Source organism: Squalius cephalus (assembly GCF_949319135.1).
Source record: "Squalius cephalus genome assembly, chromosome: 20".
Classification (NCBI taxonomy): Eukaryota; Metazoa; Chordata; class Actinopteri; order Cypriniformes; family Leuciscidae; genus Squalius; species Squalius cephalus.
Window position 1 is genome coordinate 29,132,379 of NC_137141.1, and position 12,023 is coordinate 29,144,401.

At 38.8% G+C, this 12,023-nt stretch overlaps 2 protein-coding genes across 3 annotated transcripts in view; one reads left to right on the plus strand and one right to left on the minus strand.

Annotated features, from left to right (window-relative positions):
- kif26ab (kinesin family member 26Ab) overlaps positions 1 to 12,023 on the minus strand; it is a 115,064-nt gene that overhangs the window by 69,420 nt on the left and 33,621 nt on the right. The window lies entirely within an intron of this gene.
- LOC307148604 (uncharacterized protein) lies at positions 636 to 10,705 on the plus strand. The gene is made up of 4 exons (XM_079854264.1): positions 636 to 1,051; positions 4,910 to 4,977; positions 5,612 to 5,740; positions 10,568 to 10,705. Exons 1-3 carry the CDS (start codon positions 643 to 645, stop codon positions 5,723 to 5,725), a joined length of 591 nt encoding a protein of 196 aa, XP_079710390.1. The 5' UTR covers positions 636 to 642; the 3' UTR covers positions 5,726 to 5,740; positions 10,568 to 10,705.

The following is a 12,023-nucleotide window of genomic DNA, read 5'->3' on the forward strand; positions in this document are numbered from 1 at the left end:
AACTCTCCTCAACAGGTACGTTCACATTCATCACTAAAGATTTAGGTCTACTGTCTCTCTTTGTCATGGTTTAGTGATTTTTAGGCATATTTTGATGCGTATCTGGTGTAAATTAGTACATTAAACCATGTAACGACATGTGTCCTGTAGTTTAGTGCTAGTGGAGTATTTAGGGCCAGTTTTAACCTTCACAGGGATTTATTTTCTAGGTTAATTGTTGCTTTAAAATGGACACTCACGACGTCCCCACAACACACTTTCAGTCAGTGTTTGAGTTCAAACTTGTGTGTTGAATATGATGAAACTAGTCCCCATAAGGAAATATAACGTTGTGTGTGAAAGGTCCTCATGAAGCTGGTTTTAATCAAGATGTGTGTGTGAGCAAGGTTTGCTGGACAGGAATAATTGTTTTTTTTTCTGGCAAAGGTGTGTCTAGCCCAGATGATTCTCTTTAACCGACGCAGGGAAGGAGTGGTTTCGAGCATGCCTTTGTCTGCATTTCTATCAAGAGACACTTCTGATCCACATGAGGATGTGGACTGGGCACTCTCTGAAGTGGAAAACAATCTCTGCAGACACTTCACAAGGGTTATAGCAAGGGGGAAGCGTGGTCGACCAGTTCCAATTCTTCTGACTTCAAAAATGCTATGTGCCTTAGAACTCCTTGTTAAGCAGAGAGAGGCTTGTGGGGTTCTGAAAGACAATTCCTATATGTTTGCAAGACCAGAAGCCATGACATATTTTCGAGGGTCAGACTGCCTCCGTGGCTTTGCAAAGGTGTGTGACGCAAAGTGTCCCAAGTCACTGACATCTACAAGACTGCGAAAGCATGCCGCAACCCTTTCAACAGTGCTGAATATGACTGACACCGAAATGGACCAGCTGGCAAACTTTCTTGGACACGACATAAGAATCCATCATGAGTTCTATCGACTCCCTGAGAAGACCCTGCAACTTGCCAAGATCAGCAAAGTTCTAATGGCTCTTGAGCAAGGAAGATTAGCTGAGTTCCATGGCAAGAACTTGGATGAAATTGGGATAGATCCTGATGGTGTGGTATTTTATTTGACTTTTGTTTGATTTTCTGTTTACCATCTATTAGGGGTGTAACGATACACGTATTCGTATTGAACTGTTTGGTACGATGCTTTCGGTTCTGTGTTCGGTACGCATTTTCAAACCGAACGGTTCGTTGGACCATTTTTCCTGCCGACCAAAATTTCGTTATTTCAAATGTAGGCAGGTCGCGTGTGGCAAGCGCTCTCGTTATGTAAGAGACGCCGGCGCGACCACAACATTGTCCAACGTCAAATGGCAAACGTAATGCAAGCGGAACGAAACTGCTCGTTATTGTTTGGTTGACGGACCGTTTATCAGTTTGGACCAGTGCAGCGCGAGCTGATCATGATCATACGACACTGTTACTACACAGCGCTAATAAGAGATCCAGTAAAGAAATCATTTGAATTCGCCACAGAAGTAATAACATCGCTGAGAGATCTTGTGAGAAACATTCACATTTCTCCGTTATTAACGGTTCAAACAGCCCTGACGTGGAAACCAGGAGAAACATTGTGCCATAAATGAACTATCCGGTGTCCACAGATGGATTTACCATGGATTTACTGTAGTAACACTAACTGCAACCATGGAAGTTTGGCAGGAATAGTAGGCTATAATGCCTTCAAGTAACATTACGTTGGTTTTATTTTGACATTAAAATAAACTCGATATTACAACAGAAACGTTTAACTCTCTCTTTTCCAGCACTTTAGACACAGTTGCTCCGTTGCGCTTAAAGAAGATTAAAGAAAATAGTCCAACGCCGTGGTACAACGAGCACACTCAGGCCCTTAAGAGAGCAGCCAGAAAAATGGAGCGCAACTGGAAGAAAACAAAACTAGAGGTATTTCGCATTTCATGGAAGGAGAGCTCAATTACTTACAGAGAGGCTTTAAAAGCTGCTAGATCTGCTTATTTTTCAACCCTATTAGAAGAAAATAAACATAATCCTAGGTATTTATTTGAAACGGTGGCTAAACTAACGAAAAATAAAGCTTCAAGCACCGAAGTTTCCAAGCAACACAGCAGTAATGATTTTATGAACTTCTTCACTTATAAGATTGATAATATCAGGGACAAAATTATAACTATGCAACCGTCTACTACAGTATCGCATCAGGCAGTGCATTGTAGTCTCCCTGAGGAAAAATTGGATTAATTCATTGATATAGGAGAGGAAGAATTTACTAAACTCATTAAATCATCTAAATCTACAACATGTATGTTAGACCCTATACCAACTAAGCTACTGAAAGAAATACTTCCAGAGGTCATAGATCCTCTTCTTAATATCATTAATTCGTCTTTGTCTCTAGGATACGTACCAAAAACCTTTAAGCTGGCTATGATTAAACCGCTTGTTAAAAAAACGCAACTTGATCCTACAGAATTAGTCAATTATAGGCCGATCTCGAATCTACCTTTTCTGTCAAAGATATTAGAAAAGGCAGTATCCTCACAACTGTGTTCCTTTCTAGAAAGAAATGATATCTGCGAGGATTTCCAGTCAGGATTTAGACCGTACCATAGTACCGAGACAGCTCTCGTTAGAGTCACAAATGATTTGCTCTTATCATCCGATCGTGGTTGTATCTCTCTATTAGTGTTACTCGATCTTAGTGCTGCATTTGACACCATTGACCACAATGTTCTTTTAAATAGATTAGAACATTATGTTGGCATTAGTGGAAATGCACTAGCATGGTTTAAATCATACTTATCTGACCGTTATCAGTTTGTAGCAGTAAATGATGAGATGTCTCATCGATCACAAGTTCAGTATGGCGTACCACAAGGCTCAGTACTAGGACCGCTGCTGTTCACTCTGTACATGCTACCATTAGGAGAAATCATTAGGAAACATGGCATTAGCTTTCACTGTTATGCCGATGATACTCAGCTCTATATTTCTTCAAAACCTAACGAAACTTATCAATTCACAAAATGAACGGAATGCATAGCGGATATAAAAAAATTGGATGACTCGTAATTTCCTACTTCTAAATTCTGAAAAAACAGAGTTTCTAATTATTGGACAAAAAACTTCCTCACGTAATAACCTAGAATACTGTCTAACACTTGACGGCTGCTCTGTTAAGTCTTCGTCGTCAGTTAGGAACCTGGGTGTGCTCTTTGATACCAATCTTTCGTTTGAAAGTCACGTGTCTAGTATCTGTAAAACTGCATTTTTCCATTTAAAAATATATCTAAATTACACCATATGCTCTCATTGACAAATGCGGAACAATTAGTTCATGCGTTCATGACCTCAAGGCTAGATTATTGTAATGCTCTACTGGGTGGTTGTCCTGCACGCTTAATAAACAAACTACAGCTGGTCCAAAACGCAGCAGCTCGAGTTCTTACTAGAACCAGGAAGTATGACCATATTAGCCCGGTTCTGTCAAAACTGCATTGGCTCCCTATTAAACATCGCATAAATTTTAAAATATTGCTGATCACTTACAAAGCACTGAATGGTTTAGCTCCGCAGTACTTGAGCGAGCTCTTAACGCATTATAGTCCGTCACGTCTATTGCGATCTCAAAATTCCGGCCAGTTACTAATACCTAGAATATCAAAATCGACTGCTGGCGGTAGATCCTTTTCCTATTTAGCACCAAAACTCTGGAACAGTCTTCCTACCATTGTCCGGGAAGCAGACACGCTCTGTCAGTTCAAAGCTAGACTAAAGACACATCTCTTTGACCTAGCTTTCACATAATACATTATAGACTTCTATAATTTAATGTTAGGCTGCATATATTAGGTCAGCCGGAACCGGGAACACTTCCCAAAAATCCTGATGTACTCGTTACATCATGAGAAGAATGGCATCTACGCTAATTTTAGTGTCTGTGTTTATCCCGAGGTTTTCCTGCAGCCTGCCGGATCCAGGCCGTATCCAGATCTGACGAATGACTTTCGCCTGGACCGATGACAACGCAGTGCTGAAGTGCCAACTAGTCTCTCCCTATGGAGGATCCCACTACCACTCTACAGATAAGGCGTTGTCGGGAAAATTCGTTTCGCGTTCCTACCCCAAAGCAACAAAATAAAATAAAATTCTTTATCAAAATTTATAAGGAAAGACAAGTACTTTGTTTAGGCTTGGCTTGTAGGGAATTCCTAACCTGCGTATATTCAAACGCACATAACTATAGAACCCATTCTAAATGCGCATGTGAACGCCATCAGCGTTTCTCACAGGTTCGCGTTTAAAGTCTGTGTAGAGGGAATGGTGTCGTCTTAGCGGCTACATTGCTTGATCGTTGCGACGGAAGCAAATCAATCAAAACTAACTTTAGATGGAAATAACTTAACTCTGCTGTAAAGCCGAAACAATCTCTGTTACCTTAAATTATAAGCTTATCTCTGTAAAGCTGCTTTGAGACAATCTACATTGTTAAAAGCGCTATATAAATGAAGATGACTTGACTTGACATTGTAAATACAATTGCTGCCCTCAAATGTTAATCTGAACTAAAATAAACCTTTGTTTATAACTACTACAATATTACATTTCACTTTTTCCAAGGAGCGTTTTGTTTTATATGCTCCTAAGAAGAGTCAATTATAGCTCCAGAATTGCTCAAAGTAAAAAAAAATCATACTTTATGATGTTAGTTTTAATAAAAAAAAGAATAAAAAAATTAAATCAAGGAAATTACTCTGGCATTTTTTTTCTTTTTGCTGTATCAAAAACGTACCGAACCGTGACACAAGTGTATCGTATTGAACTGAAACGTAAATTTTGTGAACCGTTACACCCCTACCATCTATTCATATACCAGGTGTTTACGATCCATTATATACCATTGTTAAGCTGTACTTTGAACTTCCACAGAAACGTTATTGACTGTGATGAGGAAGACGGGAGCATACAAGAGGGACACTGTTCATCTACTGTTGACGGTTTGTATTACTGTCAAAATACACTACTACATTTTGCAGTTATTCATAATTTTCAGTCACGTAACTTGTGAAGACCTGACAGACAAAAATATTGTTCTAACATCATAGCCAACATTAAAGAAGATGCTTCAGTATGCTGAACAAATGTTGTTGTTTTTGACGAAACGGCTCATTGTGTAATGAATCAAATGCCTCCAAGCTATTCTTCAACTAAATTACACTAAACATTCATTCTGGAGTGAATATTTTTTTGTGAGTTTACTACCATAAAAAATATATTTCATAGGAGAAACTTGTACATTTTTCATTTTTCATAAAACACTAGCTGATCTGCTCTCTTCTCGTGTTGGTTGTGTCATGGCACAAAACGAATCATGTCAGATGATTAAGACATGAAATAAAATGGTTATACTCAATTTACTTGCACTTATATTTGATTAAATGTCTGCTGGAAAGATGTAGTTCAATTATACTTGCAATAATGAACAATTGCACAGGTTTAGGGTTTATTGTACTTTAATGATTTTAAATAATTAGTGCATAAGTGTGACAAATAACAGTGTATTGTCAGCATTCTATAGTACATTTAAATTGTATCTTTCTGAAAATGTTGAACTTTGATTATTTTCCATAGAACCATCAGCAGAGGTGGCACTTCCTCCTACCAAGAGGAATGACATGCCGCCACCACCCAAGAGACCCAGACCACCATCAGATGAAGAGATGCCTACAGGAGCCAGTGCTGTGAGGCCTTCTTCCAAAGGTGAACTCTTTACACATTTCTTAGACTAAATTAGACCCTTTAGGAGCACTTTAACACCCAGATCTCAGACCAGGGGCCTCATTTATAAAACTGTGCGTAGGAACCTTACTAAAAGTGTACGTGCGCCCGAAAGCCAAAAATGGCGTACGCAAAAAAATATTCAGACTTATAAAACCGTGCGTACGCCAGAACCTGCGCAGAATTCACTTTATAAATCCCAGTCAGCGGAAGATTGTGCGTACATGCATCTCCACCCGAAATAACCATATGTGGAGCTTACGACGCCTAGTTTTACTATGCAGATCCTCATCTACATATCATTTGACTACATAACTGAGGGAAGGAGGTTGTTCCCCAAAATCTCGCAATACATGGCCCCAGTCATCCTCTCCTTAATACAGTGCAGTCGCCCTGTCCCATGTGCAGAAAAACACCCCCAAAGCATGATGCTACCACCCCCATGCTTCACAGTAGGGATGGTGTTCTTGGGATGGTACTCATCATTCTTCTTCCTCCAAACACGTTTAGTGGAATTATGACCAAAAAGTTCTATTTTGGTCTCATCTGATCACATGACTTTCTCCCATGACTCCTCTGGATCATCCAAATGGTCATTGGCAAACTTAAGACGGGCCTTGACATGTGCTGGTTTAAGCAGGGGAACCTTCCGTGCCATGCATGATTTCAAACCATGACGTCTTAGTGTATTACCAACAGTAACCTTGGAAACGGTGGTCCCAGCTCTTTTTAGGTCATTGACCAGCTCCTCCAGTGTAGTTCTGGGCTGATTTCTCACCTTTCTTAGGATCATTGAGACCCCAGGAGGTGAGATCTTGCATGGAGCCCCAGTCCGAGGGAGATTGACAGTCATGTTGCTCAGGAACCCATCTGTAGTTGTTTAGAGGGTTACTTGGTTGATGCTAGAATCTACTAGGTGTTTTGTGGCACTAGTAGGAACTGTAGCTGTTCTAAAAATGAAAACACCGAATCAGTAATAACTAGCCTAACCCCTGGAGCAGTTTGAGTGGATGGATGCATAAAAATAACTTGCAGCCAAGACATTGATCCTAATATATTTTCCTTTTCTCCAATGATCATTTCAGGCCAAGTGACTGAATGTAAAAATCACTGTTTGATTGACAGTGTAATTCTATTTATAGGTAGAGTGCAAATTAATTTCTCTTGCAATATAGATGCTGACATAAATACTAGGGCTGCCCTCGACTAAAGTTTTTTTTTCTAGTCGACTAGTAGTCGTTCATTAAGCTATTAGTCAACTAATCGCATTTTTATATTAATAAGCCATAACTCATAATAATGAGCCTTTAATTGCCTATATAATACATAGCCTAATTAGCGATCAAGCGCACACTTAAAGTTCCGCAGCGCACCGGCAAAAATAATGATTGAGTGTGTCTTGTGTCAGAAGGAGACTGTCTAAACAAACATTGTAATAATTTATTGATATTCTCGGCTGCAGAGATTAAGTCGATGATACAGACTCGTCATCTCCGCAGTAACTCGCATTTCATACGGATTACATAATCTGAGTATTTATTTTCCACTTGAATTGATTCGTTTAAAAGCAGACATTTCAAGCTTTCTATAGATATATTTCTCACGTGTGTGTGTGTGTGAGGCAGGGTGGGAATTATGTAATTTTAGGGGCAAGGCCATTTGGCCTCCACCTTTTCTTTTTTTTTTTAGGGGCACCAAGGCCATATGACAGGGCACAAAGGCCATTGAGTACAATTCGATGGTTTTCCCATTCAGATTGATACCATAACATCCTAATTTGGAATAAGACATGGATTATGACTTTTTTAATAAAAAAAAAATTTTTTTAATGAGAGAGAGAGAGAGAGCGCCATTACATCCAGAAGGTATACACCCTCACACAACAATAGAAACAACATAAATGCCAATAAAAGCATTCAGAAACAACACAAATGCCAATAAAAGCATTCAAAATATTCATTCAGTCCTCTATATCATGTGAGTGTGAGAGAGAGAACCATTCCATCCAGAAGGTATACACCCTCACAATCATTATTGCTCAGCGCTCAACGCAGTTTGCTTCGCGCTCCACTCAAATCGCCCCCCGCTCGCTCCAAAAAAGGAAAAAAATCTACATGTATATCACTTGTAGCGGTCCCCAAGCTTTTTTGCGCCACAGATCGGTTTAATATCAGACAATATTTTCACGGACCGGCCTTAAAGGTGTGGCGGATAAATACAACAAAATAAAATGATACGAACGGCATAAAACCTGGGGTATTTTTTTTAGCCTATAATAATAAACGTGAATCCAATGTGTGGGCCTACTAGCAACTTTATTAGCAGCATCCTCTAACATCGCGCCTAAAAACAACTGAGAAAGTCTGAACACAAACAAAATGCCCCCAAAAGAAAAGAATCTCTATGTTTTCGGTGCTGATGCGATGTAAGGGTGGCGCTGCTGCCAATAAAGCACCTAAAAGCTGTCACAACGAACCGGCAAAATTAATGATTATGAATATGTAAAATATAGCAGGAGACATTTTAATTGTTTACTAATAAACCAGTTTTTTTTTTTTTTTTTGTCTGTGTCGGCTGGAAAGATGCTGACTCGCGATCTTCGCAGTAGTGAACGCGCCAGAGAGAATTGCACATTTCATACGGATTACATAAGAGAGAAGTCTGTTTTCTTTCGTTTTGAATTGTTCTGTTTAAAAGTAGACATTTCAAGCTTTATATATATGTCTCAGGTCTGTGAGGCAAGTAGGCTATACTTGTCTGTAACATTGTGTTTTTTTTTTTTTGTGAAATAAATTTCTAAATAAATGCGACTTATAGTCCAGTGCGACTTAGGCTAGGCCTATACTGTATGTGTTTTTTCTTCTTCATGGCGCATTTTTTGACTGTTGCGATTTATACTCCGGAGCGACTTATTAATAGTAGGCTACATAATGGTTTGGAGTTTTTGAACTCCATTATTGAGCTGAGTTTTGACTGAAAATAGTCTACTGTTGATGACTGTGCAAGACAGATGGATTCAGGGTCAGGCTTGACTAAGCATGCTTCAGACTCGTGGTGTGAGCGGAGCGAAACTGGAGCGGGAAATAGGGCGACGCTCTGTCCTTTTGAAATTGCCGCTCTGCGCTCTGTCCAAGATCCGCCCGCTCGCGCTCCCCGCTCGCTCCCGCTCCACTCCGCTCACATGCTCTGCTTTATACATGGAACTTGGACAGGGCCAGGGCACACAGGCCACTGTGGCCGTACGATGATTTTTTTTTCACGGGGCATGAAGGCCAAAGTGTAGGGCAACGGCGGCCGTGGCCGCGGTATAATTCCCACCCTGGTGTGAGGCGAGTATACGCTGAGTTTCGGCTCATTTCTGTGATGCTCAAGTTCACTGAGACAGCAGAAAGCACATCCTGATTGTTTTCATTATTTTACAAAGCACAACATTTTGTAGTTATTGTGAGTTTACAGAAATAAGAGTTGAACCTTTACAGTTTGCATTACTCTGTCCTTTTATTCATACAGATAAGAGTATTGAAAGTTAAATGATCGCGCCGGCGCCTGTATGTCCTGCGACTAACCGACTAATAAAAGACCTAATAAATAATAATAATAAAAGACCTAATAAATAATAATAATAATAATAGTCGCTTTGGTGCATTTCTCACATCACTATTTACATTTGCACAACAGTTAGTTCAACCTCCACAACATTTAGTCATTTGTGCACATCATAGTAGCAGTTTCTCATTCCTTCCAACAAACTGCAAATGCTTTTGGACATGCATCTATTGCTTTCATACAACTCTCTGCTGTTTTATAACATTATCATTTGCTTATGTCATGTCAGTCAAAATTAACTATACTTGTGAATGCTGAATAGTCATTCCATATAAAACTAATAGTCCTCATTTCATTGCTTGAGTCATTACATACAAAAATGTTGAACTAGTTATCAAAATCTGTCAAGCAAATTTTACACTTTTTTTTTAATTATTATTATTATTATTATTATTATTATTATTATTATTATTTTTCTGAAAATGCCTCCTAAATTGAATAATTTCTCTCAGGTGAATCTCAGCTTTCACTGATGAGGAACATCTGGATGTGCATGAATGATTACAGTACTATGTACTGTATGTTGTATGTTCAGTTCCAATATTTACTGCAATATGGTTTACAGTTGTGCATAGCTCTATGCATAGCTGTATTTATTTCATTTGCACAATGCTGTGAACAAATTAGAATTGCAAAGAGCATATGCAGTAAAAATGTGAAACATACATATTCAGTGTCTTGTACTCTGTTACCTCACTAAATACAGTAATGTGTAACTTTACTGTATTTTTCAAATGGCTGTTCAAATAGTATATAGTGCTATCTTGAGCATGTTCAGGTAGTGTCACCAAGATCTGACTTTTTTGCAATGGAAAACATTTACAGAATAAACTGTCATAATGAAAACATAACCAAGCCATTTGACTATCTTGTTCATAAACAATGGTGTCAGGACTTTTCATCTTGATGACACTGACACTTTCATTGACATGAATACTTGCTTTTGAGGAATGAGCTATCCATTTTGAGCAAGTGATAAGCTTTTGCAGGTTATCAACTAGGTTTTGCAGTTTGTACTAATTGTTCTGAGAACTGCTTTAACTGTTGTGCAAATGTAAATAGTGATGTGAGAAATGCACCAAAGCGACTGAGAAAAACTGTAATAACCAGACCTAATAAATACTGATAATAGGATTCAGAACTTCGGATTGGAATTCCAGCACACACTTTATCATTTCAATTGTTTTTTCTGTCCACTTTTAGGTAAAAGTACCCAGAAGACACCCTGGCAGCAGACAGAGGTGCAGGCGGTGGAAAGGCACATGAAGCGATTCATCACATTCATCACATCGTTCATTGTACAAGCAAAGAGCGACTGTGACAAATGTTTAAAAGCTGAACCACAAGCACTGAAGAACCGCGATTTGAAGACCGTAAAGTTTTACATTTATTAGTAGTGAATAAATGTGTTGAAGCTCAATTAGTAGTAGATTTTGTTTTATTTTTTATAAGTATCAGGTGAATGAGTAGCAGCTGATGCTGGGAGGTTGGCCGAAAAAATTACAATTATAGAAAGAATAGTTTGAAGTGGAAAGGTTTAAATGTTTGACCTGTGGGTATGAAATGGGTTGGAAAATATCCAGACAATAATTCATTACTTGCATGCAGTCCTTTGTTGCAGTGAAAAAGTTCTCCATTCACATATAATCCACTTCAATCACACTAATATTCCAATCAATTGTAAGAACAATCAATCGATCCAAACAAATATTCTGCATGTTGAGGAGATGATTACAAGCACAACACTAGGGCCTGGTTTCACAGACAGGATTTAGATTAAACCAGGATTAGGCCTTTAGTTCAGTTAGGACATTTAAGTAGCTTTTATAAACGTGTCTTAGAAATAAGCATTACTGGTGTGCATCTTGAGACAAAACAATGGCACTTGGACACAAAGGACTTAATTTAAGATGTGCTTTCAGTTAAAACGGCTTAAACACACACTTTAGTCTGAGACTATCTTAAGGCTGGTCTGTGAAACTGGCCATAGGTGTTCTATGCAAGAGTGAAGCTTGGTTGTAGATTGAACCCATTTTTTTAAGGGCAAATGGACAAATGCAATCTGAGGAATTACTTCGTATAAATGCCTATTATTTGTCATTAGTAATATATTTCTTGTTCTATCTAGGTCCCCACAAATCAAAAGGGGAAGTTGTGTGAATTATGCAAATTAAGTCCCCACAAATCAAATAGGAGGTTGTGTGAATTATGCAAATTAGGTCCCCACAAATCTAATGGGAGGTTGTGTGAATTATGCAAATATTATGCAAAGTTGGTCCCTATAAGACATGTCAACTCGATTTTTCAAAAGTCCCCATAACGCATGGTCAAATCATTACTTCATCAATTCAGATATCTGAAGGCGTGTATAAGTTATCAAAGCTATGGTAAGTATCCCTAATTTTTTTCATACCTCTAGAACCTTTAGAAAGGGTGGTCCCCACAAGTGATGATCATAAAGTTGGTCCCCATTCAGCATGGAAACCAGTATGTGTGTGTGTGTGTGTGTGTGTGTGGCACGTCCTGATTTTGCTGAGTTAGACGCGTTCCTGGGTCAACATATTTTGTTTAATCCTAACCATATCTATACACCTAACCCTAACCCTACCCGTAAGTTATCCCTAATATCAGGGGTAAATGATACGTGAATAACACTGAT

Bases quoted from the DNA above. Each gene is read 5' to 3' on its own strand.
- LOC307148604 (XM_079854264.1), top strand. From the start codon at position 643: ATGCTATGTGCCTTAGAACTCCTTGTTAAGCAGAGAGAGGCTTGTGGG. The intron at 1,052-4,909 runs GTGTGGTATTTT...GAACTTCCACAG, and splicing joins AATTGGGATAGATCCTGATG to AAACGTTATTGACTGTGATG. The intron at 4,978-5,611 runs GTTTGTATTACT...TATTTTCCATAG, and splicing joins CTGTTCATCTACTGTTGACG to AACCATCAGCAGAGGTGGCA.